This window comes from Triturus cristatus, chromosome 3_2, assembly GCF_964204655.1.
Source record: "Triturus cristatus chromosome 3_2, aTriCri1.1, whole genome shotgun sequence".
In the NCBI taxonomy this organism is placed as follows: Eukaryota; Metazoa; Chordata; class Amphibia; order Caudata; family Salamandridae; genus Triturus; species Triturus cristatus.
The window spans coordinates 1,130,915,798-1,130,941,961 of NC_140584.1; the positions used below are offsets into that span (position 1 = coordinate 1,130,915,798).

Sequence of the window (26,164 nt, forward strand, 5' to 3'; positions counted from 1 at the left end):
CCAGTGGAGAGCCTTCAGTCGGGCTTTGACTGAGACTCGACGAGGGATATCGAGGAGAGTTCTCGCCGCGCAGTTTTGAATGATTTGAAGTCTGTTGAGTGTAGACTGTGGGGCCCCAAGATATAGGGCGTTTCCACAGTCGAGACGGGATAGGATAAGTCCTTGGATCATAATCCGTCTTGAGTGAAACGGAAGAAGGGGGAGGATTTTGCGGAGTAGTCTTAGAAGCCCAAAACATGTGGCAGCAAGCTTGGTTGCTTGGTATTTAAATGTAAGAGTACGGTCCAGCCAGATGCCGAGACTCTTTATTTGTTCTTTGGGTTGCGGGGGACTACCTAAGCAGAGGGGCCAGATGGGATCAATGGATTTGATGATGTTATTTCCCAGGAGCATAACCTCTGTTTTCTCCCCGTTTAATTTTAAACAGGAGCCTGACATCCAGGCGGCAACTGCCTCCAAGCATTTATGTAAGCTGTGGTAGGAGTTAAGAGGAGGATCTAGCGCTACCACCAGCTGTGTGTCGTCCGCATAGGTGACCATTTTCACTCCGAAGGGGCAGACGACATCAGCCAGGGGGCTGAGGTAGACATTAAAAAGTGTGGGGCTCAGGGAGGAGCCCTGAGGCACTCCGCAGTTGAGGGGTTTACTGGAGGAGATGGAGTCCTTCTCAAACACCTGGAAGGATCTATCTGTGAGAAAGGATCTCAACCAGGTGAGTGCCGTTCCTGAGATTCCTATCCTGCCGAGGCGGTGGAGTAGAGTGTTATGATTTACAGTGTTGAAGGCGGCACTAAGGTCGAGTAGGACGATGGCCGCTGACCCGCCACCGTCCAGGATCCTTCTTGCCTCCTCCGTCACTGCTATCAAGGCCATCTCAGTTCCATGACGGGGCCTAAAGCCCATCTGGGTGGAGTCAAGTATGTTGTTTGATTCCAGGAAATGTGTCAGGACAAGGTTGACATGTCTCTCAAGAAGTTTGCTGAGCCAAGGTAAAAGGGAAATAGGTCGGTAGTTGGAGGGGTTGTTTTGGTCGAGGCTGGGTTTCTTTAGTAATGCCTTGACCATTGCTTTTTTCCATAGAGGCGGGACGATGCCGGTCTGGAGTGAAGAGTTGAGCAGATCCTGGATGGTGGGTGAGATCTGACTGGTGATCGGGGTGAGAGCCCACGGGGGAGCCAGATCAGTGGGTGATCCGGATTTAACCTGTCGCATGATACTTTCTAGATTGGTAAGATCTAGCGGCGGGATACTATTGAAAGAGTTAGGTGGAACTATCGTACGGCCTATGTCGGCGATACCATTTGGTGAAGTGGCAGTGTGAGGAAAAGAGGAGTTAATGACTTCTATTTTATGGGAGAAGAACTCCGCTAGCTCCTCACAGTGGGCCTGGGTATTGTTGTGGTCTTTTGGGGCCTCGGGAAGTTGCAAGAGGGATTTAGCTATCCGGTAGATCTCCTTGGGTTTTGAAGCTGCCTTGTCGATCTTTTCTTCGTAGTATTTGGCCTGAACTAGTTTGATGTTAGATTTATAGCTTTTGATCGCTGTTCTATAGGCTTTGTCTGCTGGTAGATAGTCGAGACGCCATTTCCTCTCGATTAGTTTGCAGGTGCGTTTGGCCTCCCGGAGATCAATCGTATACCATGGGGCTGTCGGGTTACCTCGCTTAGGGCGAGTACGTTTTAGTGGAAGTACCAGATCTAAGGAGCCGGTAATCCATTGGTTGTAGTTCTCATTGCCCTGGATGGGATTAGGAGTATTGACGGGTTTAGTGAGCTGTAGCTTGTCCCGCCATTCTGGCTGGGGAATTTTGGACCAGTTACGTGACTGTTGAACAGTCGGGGGTTTAGAAGTGGGGTGGTTGGTGGGGGGTCCAAGTGAAAGGAATGAGGAAGTGATCAGTCCAGGGGAGGGGGGAAGGGTTTCCAGCGTGGAGGTTAGGACAGTTGCTGAATATGGGGTCCAGAAGGTGACCCTTTAAGTGAGTGGGCCCAAGGACAAGTTGCTGTTATTCGAGGACGCCTAGGCTGGAGAATAGTTCTCTAGCGTTTGGGTCGTTCGGGGAATCCAGATGGATGTTGAAATCGCCCAGAATTGTAAAATTGGCGGAGCTGAGTGCAAGGTTTGCAACTGTTGGGGCAAGGTTATAGAGAAACTGTCCTTGCGTTCCTGGCGGGCGGTATATTAGCATACCAGAAAAGGTATGTGTGGGGCTGAATTTTATAGTGAAGGGAAGACATTCACTATCTGGGAGATGAATGGGGATGCTAGTGACTTCGAATCCTGTTCTATAGATCACCGCTAGCCCACCGCCAATTCCCGTTTTGCAGTCAAGGCGGAGTATTTGGTATCCAGATGGAAGAGTTTGTACCAAATCGAGTTCCGAGTGTTCTTGCAACCACGTCTCTGTGATAAAGAGGATATCTGGGTTGGTTTCCTCCATCAGTAGAGAGATTTCCATGGAGTGCTTGGGGAGTGACCTGCAATTGAGCAGGAGCATGGAGTATTGTATGGGTTCAGTTTTAGGGTAAAGTAAGAAATGAAACCCGCATTGGTTGCAGGCGGGGTGTTTTATGGATGGGTCCCATGCGTGTAGGCAGGGAGGCCCTGCTTCCTGCTTTAGTTGGCGGAGAAAGTGGGAGCTGTAGGTGGTAACCTGGCGTGATGATCGGGCAGGGGGGGTAGCCCCTTGCCCCGGTCGGCCGCGGACGGGCGCAGACGGGCTTGCCTTCGGCGTGCCCGCTGCGCGACCGGAAGATGCACATTTTTTATACGGGAGGCACGGTGGCGGGCGTGGCCTCTCAAAGGGGCGTGGCCTGTGTGCTCGGCAATGTCGGCAATAGGGTTGTAGATTGTCCCGCAGCAGCGCTAAAATCCGCGGCGCGGGTTTAGCAAAAGTGAGATGGAGCCCTGAGCAGAGTGCAAGAATAAGGACAGGTAGGTTTTAAAATACAAAAGATGTTGTGACACTCAAAGTTTACAAAGTTTTTTAAAAACGTTCGTGCAGTCCTTCTCCCGGCTTCCGCCTCAGGAGGGTTAAGCTATGGAGCTTGGATGGTATCAGTGTAAACTCCTCAAAGAAAAGGTGAAGATATAAGTGTTGTGGCTGCTTGTGACCGCAAAGGGGCTGTTGGTCAACCACCACAGCAAAGCGCCAGCAGGACCTGCTCTTCTACCAACAGTGACTGTCCACAATAACCAGCAACACGAGCTGCACTTTGTGCCGACAGGGACAGCCCACAACAATTGCCATGGTAAAGCTCCAGTGACTACTGGCTCTTCATACTCTAGCAAGGTGTGTGATATACGCGTCCTGCTCCTGGCACCAACAGCCGTAGCTTTGAAGGTTCCACCAACACTGGTTGGATTTTTGCAATGTTGGTGTCATTTCATTGATTAATATTTACTCTATTTTTCAAAATTGGCTTGGGAAATTTCTTGTGCTGTTTTCACTTTAACTACTTGTGTGCTGTATAAATGCTTTAAACAATTTGCCTCCAAGTTAAGCCTGACTGCTTTTGTGCCAAGCTATCAGAGCTCAAGAACCGGTGAATTATGACTTCTGTGGTTCACACTGACTAGGCTTGTGGCTGTTGCTGAAGTGGTGTTTCCACCCCTATCAATCAATAAACCCAATTTATTGCAGATCCATTCAATTACTCGATGCATCTTAAACAGCATACTGAAAATGCCTAACAAATAAAGTATTTAAGATTGCCATTATTTCTAGTTCCTGGTAGTTTTAAATAGAAGCCTCTGCCTCTCAAACGTCCTTTCTTGGCATGGGAACAGAAAACAAGGTAAGGTTTGGCATTTGAAGAACGCAACTTTTATCCTGAGGGGTATCGTGATGCTTGATCAAAGAATTCCTACACATGCTATATAAAGCAAGCCCCTAAGATGGTCAGTTCTATTAGGACCAAAAAACAGTTAGGCTTTTTAAAGTATTTCTGAATTTCCAGTGATAAGATTTATCCCAAAGCTTTGTTTTGTATCAACCAGACCTGTAAAGCAGCGAAAGATTTGGCAAAAAAAAGAAAAAAAAAAAAAAAAAGAACAAGTTTCTTAGCTTCAGTATCTATATTTCTGGCAGATACTTTGTCTAACAGCAGATCCCTCACCTTTAGAATACTCCTGCAGGTGAGATACCGGATCCGAAAGGCTGCGTTTGTGAATGGCGAGCCGGTGAAGCTGCCTGAGGTGTAGTCTGATGTGGGTGTGGCATGAAAAGGAAAGACCATTTTCATTAGAAAGGAAGCTCGGGTCCTGAACACAAACTTATTTGGGAAGAAGGCAGGTGGCCAAAAAGAGTCTGCAGGTCACTTACGCATTTAGCTTCAAACTGCAGCAGCACAAAAACAGTACACATCGAAAAAAATCCAGTCTAAGTTCAAAGCTCACTGGGGCTTTGCGCAAGCGTTTTGGTAGATACAAATGTAGTAACCCTTTTCAAATATCTCATCACAACTGTTGATTTAAATAATGCAAGCTGATCCAGCAACCAAAAACAAAACCATCCATAAATGAAAGAGCTGAAACATAACCTTTAACATTGCCCAAAGAAAGTCCTTGCTGGGCTAGAGAAAGTACAAAGGTCAGCAGGATGATTACATTAACTTCAGCTATCTGCACTATATATGACAAACATTGTAATTATAACTCAAATGTCCTGGTCTCACCATTCCGGGTGGAAAGCACCAAACTGTACAGTATCTAGAATAAATATGATGAAGGGGAGTGTCTGTGAAAGAGTCAGGTGTGACTTTGGCACATTTATAGTGAACCCCAACATCAAGTTTGCCGTCATCTTGAGGTGGTTGTCACCTGCCTGGGACGAGCATGCCTTCAGCAGCTAGTCGTCTAGGTAAGGGAAATCTGATACCCATGACATCTGAAGGTGTATTAACACTAAAAAATGATTTAAAAACCAACTTTGATAAGCTGTCAAATCAAAAAGCCACCTCCCCCTCCCTCTGTGGAATGGCTTATACAAAACGTTTTCAGGACCGAATGGACGAAATGCCCATCTCAGACCTGCCTGTCGAGGCAAAAGTGATTTGTGAACGTTTGCCCCGAGCTACACATCATTGCCAGACATCAAGAACAGACATTCTGTGATTCAAAGTAGCAGCTCTGGTGGAACAAGCCTTCAGGCATTGTGGGGACTGTTTCTGCTAAAGCAGCTCCACGGCTGGGGAACAGAACCCCATAAACAGCCAATAGTTGGCTAAATGGTCTCAAATTGAGAAAGATCTCTACTTCTCCCAGAATCCTCCGAAACCAGGAACATTGCATCGGTCGCTTTCGCAAGCTCTGGATAGAGGAAGGAGGGGTATTCAATGACCTAATCGCATCCCAAAAGCCACCATTGCAGGTAGTTTGCTGTCTCTTCTGAAATTTGGATGTGGTCGGAGAGCTCCTCCTGATGCGATAACCACTAATACTTAAGAGCCCACTGCCGCGCACACATATTCCGCCTGGCATACTGCACTAGCAGGATACAGGTCATTAGTACCAGCAGCCTCAGTCATCCTCACTGAGACCAAGGGTAGATGCTGAAACATCAGGATCATAGCTGCAAAGTCCTGGAGTTTCTGCTTTAAGGATGGGAGGTTAAGGCATAAAACTACACCATGAACAGAATAGTTCAAATGAAAGCGAGTGTCTGTAAAACTCAGCTATGACATCAGCAAGTTTATAGTGAACTCCAAAAATGTAAAGAGGGTTTGCCTAGTCTAGAAGTTGACTACTGCTTGGGACAAACTGGCCTTCAGCACCCAGTTGTCCAACAGGGGACGGCTGGTACTCCATAGATGGGCTGCAACCATCTCTTCCGTGAACACCTGAGGGACGTATGAAACCAAAGGGACGAGCATGCAAACTGAAAGTTCTCTGGCCCCACTGTGAACCGCAGATGGCGCCTGTGGGCCTGCAGGACGGGTATGTGTAAATAAGCATTCTTCAGATCAAACACTTCCATTAGTCTCCAGGGTCAGGGGCAGAAAAGACCTGGGCCAAAGTGAGCTTGTTGAATTGGTCCTTTCCCAGACAGGCATTAAGAGATCTTGGTCCTTCTTAGGCACCAGGAAATAGCAGTAGAAACCAGAATGTACTTCTGATGCCAGTAAGCTTTTCTAGGACCCATTTGGCCAAAACGGCCTGAACTTCCCGCTGCAAGCGACAGATGGCCTCTGTGAGCAGCTGCAGGATTCGTGAAAGATGTGGCATGGTGAAAAGAAACCGACTTAACCCAGCTGGACAGCTTGTAGGACTCACTTTACTGAAGTGATGGCTGGCCACCCTGGGAGAAAATATCGGACAGGGTAGTGTGTGTTATTAAGAACACGCTAAGGGGGCTTCGCGGAAGCAGCAGCTGGAGGGGCGGGGACTGGGTTGCACGCTGTCCCTGTTGTCTACAATGTCTGTGGGCACTAAAGCCTCAGCCAAGTGAAGGCAACATGGTCTGCTGGGATGGTTTCATGGAAGCATTCAATGAAAGTTCATACCATAGCCACAGAAGGGGCAGAACTGCTGTTGGAACTGGCATGCTAGGCATAGGCCCAAGGAGCACGCTGTGGCCTTGCTGTACTTTAAGCACTTAAACAATTTCCAATAAGGAAGATTGAAGATCCATGGAGAAGCACACAGACCTCATTCAGTAACTAAACTGACTGAAAAAGGTTTTCAAACCCAGTGAAAGGTAAATCACATTGAGTGAACCATAAAATAAGCCACTAGGAAGCATTCTGCTAGATAGTGAGAGGAAAAGGTAGAGCCCTGTGATCTAGGATCCTATTCACAAGGCTTGGAAAAAAAAGAACTGGAGGACTGTCACTGAGCTGCATGCTGGGAGTTTGGTGTTTCAACAGCAGCCTTAATGTGCAAGCACAGTTTTTTTTTGTTTTCTCCAAGTTAAAAGCCTATGACCACAGACTTATTTTCCTCGCTTTAAAAAAAGGATGAAATGTTTAATCAGCATAGTGCTGTTTGTTTATGGAACCCAGTTTTAAATTGATATTTGCTTTTGATTTTGCTCCATAGTTTTTAAAAGTGCAAACTATAAATCAAATGTTGCCAGTTCATGGGTATGGTATTTCAAGATTTTGCTTTGTTGGGGCCGTTTTTGTCTTCACTTCTCAGAGTTTCCAAGAGGGGGCAAGACAATTCAGTGTTTATAAATATTCATGAAAATCACTTACAAAACAATTAACATCTCATGTCTATTGAATAAAAACATTTCCTCACTCACAGGAACACCCCAAGTCGAGGTTTGAAGCGGATATCCAAGCACTGCGAGAGGGAAAACAGATCACTTGTCTACAAGTATTTACATTTTAAAAGAATGAAATACACTTCTCCTTTTATATGCATTTAATAGTTTACGAATTGGTACAATAAGATTTTTTAATATGCAGAAAACATGAATAGATTTGTTGTACACAGTCTGAGAGCAACAAATCTTACTGTAAAACACATAGCAGTATTATATACATTCCTTTACTGATTTTGTTTTAATTATGTCAATATCTTCAGTTAACTCCCAAGTCTCCTCCGACATTCCAACCTTCTTATGAAATTGACGCTTGTCTTCATGTCAGTGTCTGGACGTCCAACTTTAAAAGACCTTTTGTTTAACAATGTCTGAATAAACTTGTGGGATGCCCAAAGAGAAGGCAGGACAAGAAAGCAGCCACTCACATGATACAGTGGAAAGATAAAAACGCCAGGTACAGCTGGTTAAATCCAGTTGTGACTTGTAAATCCATCAGATCCCATTCCCCCACCCACACAAAAAGTTTTAACCCGCTTTAATTGCAAACTTATCTTCAAGTGAAAATACAGTTGAGCGTACCAGTTCCTCTTTTATAACCTGGATTAATTACGGTTATATTTATGGCCAGAAAGATAATTCAGTGGTTTTAAGTGCTGTCCTTTCCCTTCAAATGTTTCAGCATTGAACAGAAACATTTATCTGTTAAGGATCATCAAGCCACCACTGTTTAGCAAAAACAAACATTTTCTTTTAAACAGCTTTTGAGAAAAGCTACTTAATAGATATTTACCAGCCATGTCACATAAAAACAAACAGAAGCAGGAAATTGACAGTTATTAGAAGAATGGACTTGGTGAGTCTGTAGCAAAGATTTCCAGATACTACAGTGCTCAACAGCCCTTGGACAGCTTGCTAGCAACTATTTTTATTTCTGATTAGTGCCTCGGGCACATCATTGGTCACACCATACATAAATGCAGGACGGCTTAATCTTCTAAAGTGCAAGATGCTATATAAACATCAATATTTAAACTCGCTTTTGTCTGGAGCAGAAAATTAAGCATCTACAAAAACGCACCGACAGCTTCTTGGACTTGCATGTATTAGGTGGCACGAATATATTTTCCATTAAAACTTGCGTGTTTCCATTAGCTATTGAAAAATCGTTCTACTTTGTATACTGGAAAGCTAGATTTTCCAAATTCTATTTACGAAGAAATAACCTTCTCCACTATTCAAACTCCTCCAGGCATGTTTCCAAACCAACAAATCCATTGTTGCAGTGCTCACTAAAAAGGCACAGGACTAAAAGGCAGATGAGTAAATACCACAGGAACAAAGTATATGGTAGATAGTGTAATATCAACACTGCAGCTTTGTATTGCACAGTGAAGACGTTTTTATAAACTATCCCTGAGATCAGTAAATGGTCTTAAAGAAAATGTCAAAAAATTATTAAAAATCCTGTTCTGGAAAGTGCTTCGTTTTTTAAGCGTTTCTACCTCACCATAGCATTCTTGACCAAATCCAGACTAAAGAATAGCCTTCAAGAGAGAACCATGCATTTATACATAAACGAGTAGATATGATTGGCTAATTTGGTATCATGTTTATGCTTACTCAAAAGACAAAAACAAATGATTTTTATTCAATTAATAAATGATCTAGGAATAAATCAGAAGATATCGTCAGTTCTACTAAGAAATTAAAGAAGATCTCTTTTAGAGCAATTATTGTATACCACTATTAAAGAAGGTATCTTGAACAAAACTAAACATGTCTTGTCACCTTAGTGAGGCGACATGGATGATATGACACTTCTACCAAGAGCTGAAAAAAACAACTACTCTGTGCCGACAAAGAAATCTCAAAATAAATGGGCAAATTGAACAGATGATAATCAGTGGTACAATACAAATATTTGAATAAAATGGTTCTAAATGAGAAATGATTGACGAAATTAAAAGATTTTTCCTGTTTGGTGCATCACTAGATTAGTGGGGATTTTGGAGGTGGTTGTGGGCACGGCAGGAGGAGCTAGTTAGGAAAGCGTTGTGAACTTAAACAAAAAGACTGTATATCAATAATTGTATGAAAAAGCATTCCTTAAGAACAGTAAACAAAAATAATCATTGGGCGTGTCACTTGGCAGTAAGCAACAATGTTAGTAGAGCGAGTACAAGTATAACATTTTTAATGGATTGAGAACTGAAAAAGCAAGGAGTCAGGAGAAAAAGTATTTTCTGATTGCACTTTTGTTTGTGTACATTGGAACAGTGTAATTGTTTTAATTACTTTATATTAGTGGAAAAAGCTTAAACACCTTACTGAAATCTCAGAAAATGAAAGTATGTCAGAACACTTACTTTTTGTAACAAACTTCTTGGTCAATCGGGAGGACTAAAATTCACATTTACACCAATCTCAGAAGCACATGTGCACCTATGCAATCCAAGCACCTTCAACGTTTTTTTACATCAAATGCTTCCTTTAAAAAGCAGTACTTAAAATATTGCACTACTCAAAATAAATAAAACAAAGCACTGGCAAACGTACTTGAATAGTATGTTAAAATGTCAATCTAACATGTAAAAGAGTGATTCGAGCTTTGTATTGTCTTCTAGATATTCCAATTTAAATGCAAACCAGCACATGGCAAAACCTTTATGGTATACAGAACGAAATAATTTTTCTAGATTTTCCACCCATAATGTAGCTACAGTGTTTCTGCTGAATCAGTATGTGTGAGGAAAATAGTGTGACAGGACAAATAAAAATAGAGTAAAAATCAGTTACTTACCCAGTAAAGACTGTTCTGTCCATGATGCCACCCTGTAAACGTACTGACGTTCATAGGCAGGACCCCAGAATCTAAAAAAGACCATTTGCTATCATTCACCCATTCCCACAGCATAGGCTGGAATTATAGGACGCAGAGTACCATAGTGCTTCAGTTTCAGGCAATCTACCTGGAATAGAGAACATATGATCTGAAATCATAATCCTACAGAACAGGGGACCTCATTCTAAGCTATCCAAAATAATGCATGCTTATAGCCTAGTGTAACCAGAATGTCAGGGACATCAAAGTGGCGATGTACTCCTATACTCTTCTCAGTGAATTGGAAAAGACTGACCAGGTACATTCCCATAAACACAATAGGCATAACAATCTGTTGCAATCCTGAATAATTCTTCAGAAAGCTTTTCAGTAACCTTTACCTCGTCCACCTCAGCTGCGTACATGTTGAAACCAGCTGGTTCCTGCAGAATTGAAACAAGCACAAACATAAGGGACGGATAAGCAAAGTAACTCTCCAGGAACTTAGTAAAAGTGGCGATAACCTTGCAATTCAGAGTAGAACAGGATGTCCCAAGAAAATCTCTTGAAGAGATACGAAATCAATAAACACCTTAACCACAAAGAGTTAGTTTAAACACTAAACAAACCATGGAGTCGATAGCCCAACGCCAAAGGGATTCTTTGCAACCACACTACGGAGTGGACACCAAGAACCACTAGAGATGAGCCAAACTATACTTTCCAATGCAAACACAATGACTATGAACTGGGATGGAAAAGCAGCGGAACAAGCATATTTCGCTGGAAAAAGTGGCAATTCAAGAGAGATATGAGACAAAAGAGATGGCTAAGATATACGGAGGCATTAACTGGGAACTATCAATATTTTTTTCTAGATGACCAAGTCCTCTAAATCGGCTTCAAAGAACAATTGTTGGCTTCTCTTAAATGCTTATTGGACTACAGCCTAGAAATGAGTCAATGTCAGGTAACAAAGGAGTTTCGTAATGGTAATGCAATACACCATCCAAAATGCTTCCAACACATTAGGAAATAAATCCTGTGATATCTTCTATTTTAGGCCAAGCTTCCTGCAATTAATATGTCCTGCTCCTTCTTAGTAAGCAGGTCCAAAATACTGAAGCACCTGGGAGATGGTGCTTGCATTAAATTGAGCATCCTTTGGATCACAAAGTAGATCAGAACTGTAATTCAAAAGTGGAAGTTTGTCTTTGCCCCAACCACAGTAGATAAATGAGGTATATGTCTGGAAGAAGAGTATTTACAACTAAAACAAGTAAAGAGCGGGATTAAGATACTCCATGTGTGCAGCTAATATCACTACCCACAGGACTTAATTCAGGTATACTGTCAGTATTGCAGAGAAAGGACAACAAAAAGTCTGGGTGGATCATAATAATCAGTGTGCCTCAGTGCACCTGCCAAGGACATGTACTGCCTTTTGAAGTGGCTGAAAGGAAAAGGTAGCAAAATGTTTGCTGCAATTAATTGCAGATGCCTTGAAATCATTCAGTGGCTTGATAAGTTACAATAGGACCTACTTTAGACGCCTTCTGCTTTCTCAATCTGTGTATGTGGGCGAGTAATACATGAGATTTCCTGTAACAAAAATTGGCATGACCAAAGTTCTTCATAATAGGCAAATGAAACCATTCCAGATCCTCTTTGCTGGCATGTTATCCATCAATGTGTGCTTGGAAGAGGACAGAACAGGTAGTCAAATGAAAGAGGCCTTGGCCATTGTGCAACACTCTGAAAATATCAGAATAAACTACAATTTTCTTACACCAAGATTTATAATAAAGAAAAAAGATTATCGTAGTAAATGGAACCAAATAGTAAACTGCAGTATGGACTACTCACGAAATACTCTTCTCTAAAACGTCTGGTTAAAGATTTTCAGGACACCATCTATATTTGCCAAGTCCTATTCAGTACATTAAATACTAAATCACTGACTGCCTCAATGTACTACGATCACTACTCTTGGAGAACAAACATCACTAATGCATGCATTTCAGAGGAGCATGCCTTACTTTAGACAAGCCCCAAGAAGAGAAATTAATCTTCATCTGAACAACGGTGTGTTTCTATTGAAATGTATACTTTAAAATGACACAGGCAATCAGCAGCTGAAGGAGTGAAGTGGTTTACATGAAAGAATCATACAAAGGGCTTTAGTTTTAGGGGATAAAGGTAATAAAACTCCGATTCAATCCTGCCATCCATGTTAAGTACAAGTGGAAGACTTACCAAAAAGAAACACAAAATAAAGATATTCAAAAAGTCAATAGTCCTAGAGGTTCCCTCGCTTAATTGAGCCACTGTAGGTCAGGAAAAAGGACCAGCTGTTCAACGGATGAATCTACACGACTTCCTAGGACAAGCCAGTGAGAGTGTCCCTCTTTAGCAAACTGAACACAGGAGCAGGTTAACACTTACTGGGTGTTACTTAGAGAGATCAGAATTGGCTGCTCTGCAATCAGCCCTGCTGTGCTTCTTTATATAAATAACCACACTCCGTTTTTAGAGTAGGGTGGTCATAAACCCAGGGTTTACGCTCCACAGATAATAGAGCACTCCTCATGGTACTAACCTGGAGACAGGAGGTACAGATCAATATTTGTGGATAGGAGAGGTTCAAGGATGCACCATCTCATTATCTAGCTAGAGACTGCAAAGATAATTTATACACGTAATCTTGAATAAACTCATTTAACTCTATGCCAGAGACACCCTACTTTTTTCAAGGTCTCCTCAGAAGGACAATGATAACTGACGTACGGTTTTAAGGGAATTGTGGAATGGTTGAAACCAAATCCAGCAGCTTCAAAATGCAGGATAATTTTGGATGGACTAAGTGGAAAAAAGTGTTTTGAAACAGCACTGTGGGGGCGATGGAACATGAGAATCTCTAATGCCTAGCAACCATACCAACTGACAAAATACTTGAAAGAAAAGTATTGTCCAAAAACTGTTCTACAGTGAAAGCTGGAATAAAAACTGATGACAAACTCTTAAAAGAAGGTATGGGACATGTATGTTATAATCTAGATTTCCTCAATATCAAAATAGGCTCCAGGGTCCTGCCACCAACAAATTCAGAGTAGCTCCATGAACAGAAACCTTAAGAGAAGAACGACATTATTACATATCACGCAGGTGTCCAAGAGTGGCTATCCTCCATTTACAAGACTTTTCTCCCTAGTCTAATACATATATTTACAGACCCCAAACTTACTGATATGGGGGGAAAAAACTAATATGTTACTGCAATTCCACACATTAAGTGCCCTCTTATGACAAAAACTGTAATCTATTAAAGGGATATGCAAGTATATATTTTTGGATTCCTGCAGCTAGTAAAGGACTGATCAAGTTGTATACACTCAAAACCATAAGTCTTAACTTTTAATGAAGGACTAACAACATATTAAATGTGAGCATTTTTTCTTTTAACTGCTTACTGGTTGAGTACCAACTAAAACATTGATACATTTTCAATAGGCAATTTCTAACCAAAGTTTAGTATACAGCACACGGTGTTTCCTTTTGTCTCACCAGAGAGAGAGCTGCAAGACATTAAATGTTTGATGTCAACTTTATTAATCCGCTATTATCCAAGACCTTTCAGTTTCAGAAGGATTCCAGAGTGTCCACAACCTCAAAAAAAAGAGGAAAACAGTGTATCAACAGGACTCCTGTCACACATAATTTGGGCACTACACATCCCTAATAAATCACGTTAAAATGAAATGGGAATAACGTATTATAAGTTGGGAGAGATCGGTTGCACCACTAAGATTACTCTAATAGGGTCCACAGATCTTCCTATTTGAATGGAATTTGCAGGCAAAATCCATGGCCCGCTCAATTTCTTACACGGTCTGTTCAAACTATGGATTGGTGGGTTATTAAAAAAACACAACAAACAAAAAAAGCAAGGCCTGCCAATACCCCAAAAAAGGTACTTTGACATTGTATTAACACGTGGGTAAATATACATATATATCGTAGTATATTTCAGTATTTTGATGGAACTATCACCCCCAGACCATTCACGTAACTTTGGGGAAAGATCAGACGCATGGATATGCGTAAAATTCATCTAGACAACATTACAAAAGTTTCCATATCTTCTAGTTACAGGATTCAGAAAATTCTGAATGAAGGTTTTTGTGTTATTAGAAGAAGCTGATGCATTAATGTTGTCAAACAAATTTCTCTTTACAGGAATCTGCACTTTTCCCGCCCACACGAGGCCAACCTTCCAGCCTCATAAGATAAGAGAACAGAATGACATTGTCAACTGATTAGTTTTAGTGCCCTCATTTCAGCTAACAAACTTCTGCCTTCTTAGGTCTGATGTGACCAATGCCGGCCCACGTTTATTAAACTATGGTACTTCTAGACAACGTATGTAAATTTACAGTATACAATTTGGATTCACCATGCATGAATACTTGTGTGTAACATTTAATAAGCTCAATCTACATCCAGAATAATTTACATGAAAGGACAATAGTTATTTAAACAGAGCTCAATGGGTAACCATGGTATCTGAGTGCATCCAGAGGAAAGGGGGCAAGTGGGTGAGGGTGAGAGGCTGCAGCGTGGATTAAATCAACGGCACTCCCACACTTTCACTGTTTGATCTACACTTCCAGTGACCACGTAGGGTGCCGTCTTGTGGAAATCTGAAAGAGGAACAAAGACAGGAATTTATAAACTGATTAAAACATGACATCCATGCAACACTTGGTAGAGTACACCAGTATTAAACCCCATTTTTTTCCTCCGAAACTTAAATTTAACATTCACTTTGAGTACACAGAGTAGTGCTCTTGAGCTACCAAGGTACGGAAAGGAAAATCTTGCTCACAATTTTTACACAGGTGACAGCTTAAGTGTTATTGAAGTAATTTTTATGAAACAATTACACATTTTTGCCCATCACTACAACCACTAACCGCCCTGCATAATTCACTTTGGTTTGCATTTTATTAATTCGAAGTTCACAATTGTGAGACAAACAGCTGCAGGAATTCAATGCAAGACGTAGGATTGAATATGCTACTTACCAGTATGCATCTGTTCTTGGCATGTAGGGCTGCTGACATTCATATCTGTGCATAGATCGCCGCCTAGTGTTGGGTCCGGATGTTTGCACGTTGTTGTCCTGGAAGAGTCTTCGAAGTATCCTGGGATAGGTGACTCCTCCCCTGGACTACAGTGCGCATGGGCATCCTCTCCATCCTCAGATTGTTTTTCGCCATTGTGGCAGTGATGGAGTAGATACAGAAAGTGATGACCATGCTTACAGTAATTCTGAGAGCTGCAGCTGCTACAGGCGCCGGGGAGGAGGGAGGGCGATATGAATGTCAGCAGCCCTACATGCCAAGAACAGATGCATACTGGTAAGTAGCATATTCAGTTCGAGGCATGTGGGCTGCTGAATTCATATCTGTGCATAGAATACATAGCAGTACCTCCTATTAGCGGCGGCTACCAGTGCCAGCTGCAGTGGTCTGAAAAAGAGTTTTGAGAACAGCCTGTACTACAGCTGCCTGCTGTTTTGATTGCACATCTACACAATAGTGTTTGGTAAATGTGTGTGTAGTGGACCAGGTGGCTGCTCTACATATATCATGCAAAGGGATGTTTCCCAGGAAAGCCATGGAGGCCCCTAACTTGCGTGTTGAGTGGGCTCGTGGGGGAATCGTTAATGTGCGTTTAGCCTTTTGATAGCAAATTTGAATACATTTAACGATCCATCTGGCTATACCTGCTTTGGAGATAGCGTTACCTTTGTGGTGTGGGGGCAAAGGCAACGAAAAGTTGTTTAGTCTTCCTAAAGATCTTAGTCCTGTCGATATAGTACATGAGGGCTCTCTTCACATCTAGTGTATGGAGTGCTCTTTCTGCGACAGTTTGTGGGTTTTGAAAGAAAACGGGCAGTTCAATAGTTTGATTCATGTGGAACTGCGATATCACCGTGGGCATGAATTTGGGGTTGGTACGTAGTACGACCCTGTTGGCGTGAACCTGTATAAATGGCTCTTGAACGGTTAGTGCCTGGAGTTCACTAACTCTTCTTAAAGAAGTGATCGCTACTAGGAAAGCTACTTTCCAGGAATCTCGCATGAGTGTAGAGGTTCAAAGGGTGGACCCATCAGGCGTGTGAGGACCAAGTTGAGGTTCCACATCGGAGCCGGTGGGTGGCTTGGAGGAATTACTCGTTTGAGTCCTTCCAAGAATGCTTTGATGGCAGGCACTCTGAATAAAGAGAGGTGCTGCCTGTTCTGGAGATAGGCTGATATTGCGGTCAAATGGACACGTATCGAGGTGTACGCCAGATTGCATCGGTATAGGTGTAAGAGGTAACAAATTATGTTTTGGATGGATGCGTCTAGCGGGTTAATGTCATTATTATTGCAATAGATGACGAATCTTTTCCATTTGGCTGCATAGCAAGCTCTGGTAGTGGGTCTTCTAGCTTCCTTAATGATGTCCATACAGTCAGGTGGCAGGTTTAGGTAGCCAAACTCTAGGACTTCAGGAGCCAGATTGCCAGGTTCAGCTGTTGCGGATCTGGGTGCTGAATCTCTCCATGGTTCTGCGTCAAATGCGCGGGTTTGATCCGCAGCCTTTGATGCGGCACCACGGAAAGTTCGAGAAAAGTGGTGTACCATGGCTGGCGTGCCCACGTTGGAGCAACCAGGACGAGTGTCAGTGAGTGTTGTCTGAGTTTGCGAGCCACCAGCGGTATCAACGGTGCTGGGGGAAAAGCGTACGCAAATATGCCGGACCAGTTCATCCATATCGCATTGCCCTGCGACTGTGGATGTGGGAACCTGGCGGCAAAGCTTTGGCATTTTGCGTTTTCGCTTGTGGCGAATAGGTCTATCTCTGGATGACCCCATTGCTGGAAGTACGGTTGGAGTACTGATGGGTGTAACTCCCACTCGTGCATCTGGTGGCTGTGTCTGCTGAGCAGATCCGCCATCTGGTTGTCCTTGCCGGGGAGGTGTTCCGCCATGAGGAACATGTTCCTCTGAATGGCCCACTTCCACATGCTCTGAGCCAGATGAGACAACTGTGGAGAGTGTGTTCCTCCCTGCTTCTGTATGTAGTACATGGCGGTCATGTTGTCCGTCCGGATCAACACGACTTTGTTGCACAAGTGTACTTTGAATGCTTTCATAGCCAGGAAGATTGCCATCAGTTCTAGAAGGTTGATGTGCATCTTCTTTTGTTGTGTTGTCCATAGTCCCTGCACTGTGTAGTTGAGTACATGAGCTCCCCATCCCTGGAGAGACGCGTCCGCTGTCAGTATTATCTGTGGAACAGGCTCTTGGAACGGTCGGCCCTTGCAAAGGTTTTGTGGATTCCACCAATGCAGAGAGTTGTATGCCCGACCGCTCACCAACACTAGGTCTTTTAGTTGTCCGTGAGCCTGGTTCCATTGACGTGCTAAGCACTCCTGAAGCGGGCGCATATGTAGTCTCGCGTGTGGGACTATGAAAATGCAGGAGGCCATCATGCCTATCAACTGCATGAACACTCGCGCGGGAAGGGAGTGTTGTGGTTTGAACTTGGAAATCAGCATTTGCATGCTGTTGATTCTCACTAAATTTGGCTGAGCTGTGGCCGCCAGAGTGTCTATGGTCGCACCTAGGTACTGTTGTACGTGTGCGGGTTGGAGATGTGATTTTGGGTAATTTAGTGAGAACCCTAGACTGTGGAGGAGGTGAATGGTGCGGGACATGTGGCTGGCACATTGCTGGGCTGACTTTGCTTGAACAAGCCAGTCGTCCAGGTAAGGGTAGACGTGTATGTGCTGCCTCCATAGATGTGCCGCCACAGTAGCTAGGCACTTTGTGAAAACTCTGGGTGCTGTTGTGACGCCGAAGGGAAGAACCTTGAATTGGTAGTGCTGCCCTTGAATAGTGAACCTGAGATTTTTCCTGTGTGATGGGTGAATGGGTATGTGGAAATACGCATCTTTGAGGTCTAGTGTGGCCAGGAAGTCTCCCTGTTTGAGCAGTGGGAGGACTTGTTGCAGGGTGAGCATGTGGAAATGCTCCGAAAGAATATAGCGGTTGAGGGGTCTCAGGTCTAGTATAGGTCTGAGTGACACGTCCTTTTTTGGTATTAAAAAGTACAGGGAGTACACCCCTGTACCTTGCTCGTGGACGGGTACGACCTCTATTGCGCCTTTTTGCATCATGCTTAGCACTTCCTGCTGTAATAGCGCTAAGTGCTCTGAGGACATAGGACGGTGTTTTGGGGGTATTGTGGGTGGAGTAGAGGTTAATTCTAGGCAGTAACCGTGTTTGATAATATCTTTGACCCACCTGTCCGTGGTGATGGAGTTCCACGTGTCCAGGAACTTTTGCAACCTTCCCCCGACAGGTGTTGTGTGGTCGGGAGGAAGGGAGAGGGCGTCACTGTTTGTTCTTGGGAGAGGATCTGGTATTGCCGTATCCGCGTCCTCTGCCCTTTGTGCTTGAACCACGATATCCACCCCTGGTGTTTTTATCGTAGGTACTTTGGGTGTTGCCCTTGTTGTAGGTTTGCTGTGACCCCTGTCCTCTACCTGCTCCTCTATTACCGGGGCGACGAAAGGAGCCACTCCGAAAGGTCTGCGTTTGGAGAGCCCCCATGGACTTTGCAGTGTCTGTGTCCTTTTTTATTTTTTCTAGTGTGGTGTCAACCTCTGGCCCGAATAAGTAGTCTGGGTTGACCGGCTGGTTGAGGATGTTATTTTGCACCTCAGGTTTGAATCCGGAGATTCGTAACCAGGCGTGTCGTCGTAACATGACGCTAGTGTTTATGACTCTGGCAGCTGTATCTGCGGCATCCAGTGCACACTTGATGGATGCGTTTGTGAGGAGTTGTCCCTCTCTGATGAGGATCTCTGCTCCCTCTTTGTATTGGTCAGGGAGATGTTGTAGTAATGTTTCTAGTGTGTCATAATGCGCTCGGTCGTAGCGAGCCAGGAGCGCTTGAGTATTGGCAATACGCCATATGTTAGCTGCTTGGGCCGCAACCCGTTTGCCGGAGGACTCTAACACCTTGGACTCTTTGTCCGGGGGAGGAGCATCCCCAGTCGTCTGCGAGTGCGCCCGTTTACGAGCATTCGCGACTACTATGGAATCTAGAGGCAACTGTCCTCTAATATAGGTAGGATCCCCAGGCGCTGACCTATATTTTTTGTCGATTCTGGGGTTTATTACTTTGGCCCTGGTGGGTTCTTTGAAAATGTCCTTTGCTGGTTTGAGGACACCTTTCAACATGGGTAGAGTTTTAACATGTTTTTCTGAGGATGCGAAAGTGTCCATGAGAAAATCGTCCTCGATGGTGTCAGAGTGGAGTTGAACACCATGATTGGCCGCAGCACGTTCAATGAGGGCGTTGAATGCGGCAGTGTCCTCTGTGGGAGACGTTTTTGCTCCATAGAGTTGCGGGTCCTGTGTATCCATAGGTGCACCCGAGTCTACAGGGTCATCCCAAGCTTGGTCAGGGTCCTGTTGGCCTTGAGGGTCCATATCTCCGGGGTAGGGGACGTGGTCACCCATGTAGTCCTCCAAAACGTCTGTGTCGGGGTGTGTCGGAGAGAAGGACTGTGGATCTTGGTAAGAGGCATGGAGAGGCTTGTACAGAAGTGGTTCCGAATCCACTGGCAGCTTTTTCTTTAGTGGGATCCGGTAGGAGTCCAAAGCTGGCTCAGAAGTTATCCTCCTCTTGTGAAGCATCATTCTGCCTGTTGCGGCATCGATGATGTGTGAAGGCAACGTCTCCGTAGGAGAGTGTTCTGCAGGTGTGATCCTGGTGTGGGTGACACGTGTTCTGATTTCGAACAGTTTTGGCGCCATGGATGGTGGCAGGCCAAAAGTGATGTTGGCCGGTGCCGGAGAAGCTTTTTGAGCCTTTTTCGGCTCGGAGCTTGATGTGTCCTGGAGGGCCGCCTTATCTTTGATGCGTTGCAAGGATGCTGAAACTTGCTGCACCTGGAACGCCGACGGTTCTTTGGCGCCGACCGGTTCCGTTGAGGCAGGCGTGGACGTTTTCGGTGCCACGGGGTCATCGAGTCGAGGAAGTAGCTGTCGACGGCGTCGATGATTGTGCCTTTGGTGCTGTTTTGGAAGTGGTGTGAGATCCAGCAGCCATTTTGACCTTTGTGGTCGGAGCCGATTGTTTCGGTGCCGGGAGCCGAGGCGGCTTGGCGGTACCGATGGTCTTTTTCCGTGCGTCGGCGCTGACGTCGGCTGCTGCAAGCTCGGCACCGAAGTCCCTTTTGGTGCGGTCGGTGCCGACGGGTTTGGCTGGCGTCGAAGGCGTGGTGGGCTTCGATCCGACCAGTGTGACTTTCAGTTTCGGTTTCTGCTGAACCGAGACGGCTTTCGGTTTCGATGAAGGGAAACCAGCCGTTTTGGGTAGTATAGGCTGCCGCTTAATGTCCGAGGCCGGGCCAGAGGGCGGGGCCGAATGGATGCGGGATAGGTCTTGGGTAAGGCCCGAAAGCGATCCCTCGACCGGAGCCACAGACTGACGCACTGGGATATCCAAAATCTGTTCGGGTAGGCCTTGCTCGTCACCGGAGCTACTCTCTTCGGCCCCTAAGGCCTCATTGTAGTCCCCTACCTTGGTGTCGGCTTAGTCTCTGTGGAAGAGTTGTTCTTCGACGTCTTCCGATCCGGAGTCGTGTTCGGAAGCGGGGCTGGAGGGTAGGTTCTCCACGTCTTGCACATCTTCGTCCTCGGCGTTTAAGATGTCAGTCGGGGCCGGTGCCGCTTGCTGCGCTTCGAGCCTCGCTGCTCGACGATTCCGGAGAGTCTTCTTGGATCGGAATCGGGCACAGGCCATACATGTGGACTCGTCGTGATCCGGTGAAAGGCATTTGTTGCACACCGGGTGGACGTCGACATGGGGATATTTCGCATTGCATACAGGGCACCGTTTGAAGGGCGTCCTCGATTCCATCGTCGATGTCGGGTCGATGGTCGGGTATGATGCGAAAAAGTTGGTTTCTGGAAGTTAGTAAACTAACAAATAACTATCGATACCGATCGGGAACAGTACCGACTCAAACTAAAGGCCTTTTGGCCTGTAAAAAGTTTTTCCTAACTTGAGTCAAGATAAGCACATCCGAACCCAATGGCGGAAAAAAACAATCTGAGGATGGAGAGGATGCCCATGCGCACTGTAGTCCAGGGGAGGAGTCACCTATCCCAGGATACTTCGAAGACTCTTCCAGGACAACAACGTGCAAACATCCGGACCCAACACTAGGCGGCGATCTATGCACAGATATGAATTCAGCAGCCCACATGCCTCGAACACTTGGAATTTTTTTTTCCAAAAAGGAGAATGTAATGCGAAATGTAGAGGAAAAGAAAGCATGAAGGAGCATCTTCATTAGTATGCAGAGAACGTGTCCAACATATTTCAATTTGGCATAAGATTCTTTGAATTATTTTTTTTCCAACTGATTTTGAGTTGTACAGCAATGTTGAGACATTTGCAGTAGACTTGTTCTAAAGGTGCCAAACGGGCACCAAACAGTAACAGAAAAACAAAGGATGCCCCTGCGCACATCCAGCCCAGTATTCACAGCAGGACAATGGCGTAGCATCTGCATAGTATCAAAAGAAATCCTAATCCTGGTTACAATAGTCTCAAATTCTACATCCACAAACACAATCAAACCACGTAATATTATAGTCTTGCAATCATTTGCCCCATATCTTGTAGAACTTACGAGATATGGGGCAAGATTCTTTGAATTCTTGTGAAGTCAAGAAGTGTTAAAGGCTGTTCGGAACAGTAAAATTGAGGAAAGTGGGACTATCAGATGGAGTAGCGTGCTGAGGAAGAAAAAAGCACTGTCCTTCCTTAAGTGATTTGGGTGGCTACATAATCCTATGATAGATCCTTCACCTCATGGATTAACCTTTCCAAGCTTCAGATTGGTCCAAAAAACCTTTTCCACATCAATATCTCTCAATCGCTGCCAAATTGTGACCTCAGCCAACTCCACCTCCGACATAACACTGGAGTATATCAGAAGTCAAATGACCCTGTTCCTAAAACTCTCTCGGTGCCCCATCAAGACATACAGAGAGGAACAGAGAACACAAAAACAGCAACAAAATACTTTGCATTACTTGTATTTGAACCATGAGAAATTATTGGCCACAGCACTAACTTCAGATGAGGATTCTGCAAGAAGATTATGTATCCACCAGAAGATAAAGTTACTTACCACCAGTAAAGATCTTTCTGGTGGCTATCCTACCTACCTGCAGATTGCTGAGCAGCTGAATACTCTAGAGGCCAGACTGGATGAGGAAGCTTTTCACAGCTCTCCATTACCAGTAGGGGGTGCTCTCCCAGATGAAATGCGAGGATGAGGACAGTGGAGCCATACAAGGCTCACTACAGGGTATAGACCTCAGTTCCCGATCAATTTTTCCATACCGTTAATAGGTAGAGACAAGGAAACAGATCATTTGAGGCATGGGAGGACAATGTTGGAGACTGATGACTTATGTTAATCCTTCACAAAAGGGGTGGTGGGTGAAGTTTCTGTAGATAGCCAAGACTATCTCAAAGACAGTTACCGAAGCAAAGTAACTTTTTTTCCGATGGATACTTCTAGCTGCAGATTGAATAGATTCTAAAATCCGTACCCCATCGGTGGTGGGGTCAGCAGATGGTAGGTCTGAAGGAACAGTCAAATGAGGAAATCCTGGTGCACCGAGCTTGTGAAATGGTCCTCTCTTTAACGGCTGCATCCAATTAATAATGCTTCACGAAGGGGAGGGGTGAAGCCTCTGGTGATGCATGGCTTGCAACCACCATGGTTGAAGACTGCTCTGGTGGAATGAGCGCAGATTACCTTAGTGGCTCCTCCTTAAAAATGGCATTGCACATTTTGATGCAGAAGACGGTCCACTACAAAAACGGTCCTTTTCTAGACTGCCTTGCCCTATTTGGCAGCCTGCATACTTCACAAAGAGCTTGTCGTAGATCAGACCTCTATTGTCCAGTAACTATAGCAATGGACTGCACTCCGGGTTCCAGGTGATGTCATCTCTACACTTTCTTGGTGGGTTGGGTGAAGAGTTAAACAAAGGAAGGGTGAGGGTCTGTTCTAGATGGAATGTGGTTACTACCTTGCGTCCGAACGGAGAGCAAGTTCTGAAAAAGCAGGCTGAAATGATTGCCATAAAGAAAACAGTTTTTGAAATTTAACAGATTTAACTGCCAACTATAAACTAAAAAAGGAACACCCATCAAAAAAGCTAAGTCGCATTGGGGTAAAACAAAGGGAGTTAGTGGAATCATGTTGGTCTCTTCAAAATCCTGATCATCATAGCGGATTTGCAAAGGGATGACTGGAAGGCAGAGTAATGCAGACAAGGCTGAAATATATTCGGTTACAGTTCCCACTGCACAACACTCCTGTGCCAGGGCCAGAGCGAACTGAAGGACCTCTGCCAGTTGCTGACTGTAGAGATGTAACAAGCATATAGAACATCAACCATCTGACGGCAGCTGGAAGGAGCTTAGGTGTCCCCGTGCATGAAACAGGTAGCTCTGGAGGTTAAGATACATGACCTGCCCTCAGAGTGAGAGAGGAGGTCTGGTCTGAGGGGTAGACTGAACAGTGGACACACAGGGAGTGTTTCAGAGGTCTACGTATGATAACCATTTTGGCTAATGCTGAGCAAGGTGATGATTTGCCTGATGTGCAACGGTGCCACAACTTTAGGCAAGAAAGATGCCCGGGTCAGCTGAAACAAGTTTGTTCGGTAAAAAGTTGTCAGGCGGATTGAAACAAAGCTTAAAGTTCACTCGCACAGTGCCCTTATGCTAAAGCAATGAGGAACATTAAGGGTGAGGAGCCGCAAGGAAACGCAGTGAAGTGTCTCAAAGGATGTCACATCACAAATGTGAGGTCAAGTTAATGTCCCAATGTAGAATGACAAAAGAAGAGGAAGGAAACAAATGTCAAAAAGAGCTTAACTGGAGACTTCAAGAGTATTTTATTTTCACTTATTTATTTTATTTATAAAGTTTTATATAGAGTGAACATGATCCCGAAGGATATCAGAGCGCTTTACAAATTGAGGGAGAAGGTAATAGTTGCAGTACAATAAAAAGAATACCAACCCAAACAAATCAAATATGCATATCAAACTAAAAGGTTACAATCGAAAGGGGACAACAAAGGGTAAGATAATAACTGGTACATAGCAAACTGGGAGGGGAGCAAGTGATTAGTAAGTAAGAGTAACACCCAACGCAAGACTTAGGGTGCAAGTAGAAAGCATTAGATTAGAGCACACGATTGGAGACCCTTTTAAGGTAGGAACTTGTTCATGAGGAATCTTTTTACTTCCAATTTGAAAGCAACCTTGGAGGATATTCTGCGTATTTCCGGTGGGAGAGAGTTCCAGATCTTCGGCACAGAGCCGGAGAAAGCTCAGTGACATGTCCTCTTTTTGCTAAAGATCTGTGGATTGCGCTAGATAACTGGGGGTTTTGAAAAGGAGGGCTTTGTGAGACACGCAGGCAATCTTTAGCCAATTTAGGGAATTTAAGAATGGGGAGATGTGCTAGTTTTTATTGGTACTCGTAACCAATCTGGCCGCAGCATTCAGTGACTCCCTTAGTGGGGCCAAGGTATATTTGGGGAGGCCACAGAGCGTAGCACTGCCATAGCCTTGCCTCTGCAAAACAAGCGCTTGGACCACTTGCCTGAAGTCTGCTTGAGGGAGAAAAAGGTACTGATATGGGAAATGGAAAAGGTCAAAAGTACCCTTTAACCGTGCCAAGAGCAAGGGCTTGCTGGGCTATGGATAAAAGCAACATGTTGGATACCTTTGTGGTTGGGGGGGGGGGGGGGGGTGGGTACTGCTCCAGGCCACACATTTGTCCCAATGACAGGTTAATACAGGTTTTGCTGAGGGATGCCTGGCTGCCAAGAGGATATCAACCACGTCCAGAGGAAAGTCGTAGGTGTTCAGCTGTCACTGTTGACAAGCTTGATGATGGATATTTGAAAGGCCTGATGTAGAACCCAGTACTGCTGATGCAGCAGCAGATCCTCCCAAGGGAGTAGCCTGATCAGAGGACAGGTGCCCATGTCCAGGAGTTCTGGATATCAAACTCGGTGCCCAGTCTGAGGGAACGACTTGGGCCTGGATGGACCAGATTTTCTTGAAAACTCTGAGCAGGAGTGTTATCAGCAGAAAGGCATAGAGGAGTCCAGAATTTCTAGAAGTTGCACATGCCCCAAGCGAAAACCTACAGCACGCTAAAGTGCTGACATTGTATGTCTCGGTGTGGCAAACAGATCAAGCCAAAGTCTCCCCATTACCAGAAGAGACCTCATGCCACCTGCACTAGTGAGACGCTAGGTGCCAACAACTGAGCTTGTCCTCCCTGGCAAATGATCCTGCTAGGTGGTTCACCACCAAGAAGATTCAGGAAGGACCTCAAGACTTGGCTCTTCGACTCAAACGCAGACCCACCACCGTGCCTTTAGACCCTTACGGGTGAGTAGTGGCGCTTTACAAGAACACAAATTGATTGGAGATTTAAAAATTTCCAGAGGTGCAAGGCTTCTGGCACAGGGTCCCTACCCTGTTTGTTGCAGTACCACATAGCAGGGGTGTCTGAACACCTGTACCAGCCTTCCTTTGACACATGGAAAGAAGGCTTGTAACACCAAGCAGAGGACCCCTCAGCTCCATAAGGTTGACATGGAGCTGGGGCTCTGCTGGAGAACAACATTCTCAGATCTCCACCTCCCCCAGATGGCACACCACAACCCTGAAGATATGCATCTGTCACTAATGTAAGTTGTGGGTAGGGAAGGAAGAGAGGCCGGCTGCTGACAAGGATTACTAACAACCACTGCAGACCTTCTGAAATCTGAAGGTGGTTGAAGAGGTCCCCTTGATGCTAGGCCTTTGTAACTTCAGATGTCACTGCGGAGCGAGCATGTGCCACCTGCAGTGCTCAACTAGCAGAATGCAGTAGACCATCAGTTCCAG

At 44.8% G+C, this 26,164-nt stretch overlaps 1 protein-coding gene across 8 annotated transcripts in view; it reads right to left on the reverse strand.

Moving 5' to 3' along the window:
* Window positions 1-7,356: 7,356 nt before the first annotated feature.
* PAFAH1B1 (platelet activating factor acetylhydrolase 1b regulatory subunit 1) overlaps window positions 7,357-26,164 on the reverse strand; it is a 480,612-nt gene continuing 461,804 nt past the window's right edge. For all 8 annotated transcript variants that reach the window (XM_085649933.1, XM_085649934.1, XM_085649932.1 and 5 more), the window contains one exon: window positions 7,357-14,791. In XM_085649933.1, the coding sequence (XP_085506059.1) occupies window positions 14,718-14,791 (74 nt within the window). In that variant the 3' untranslated portion in view covers window positions 7,357-14,717. The remainder of the gene's footprint in view (window positions 14,792-26,164) is intronic.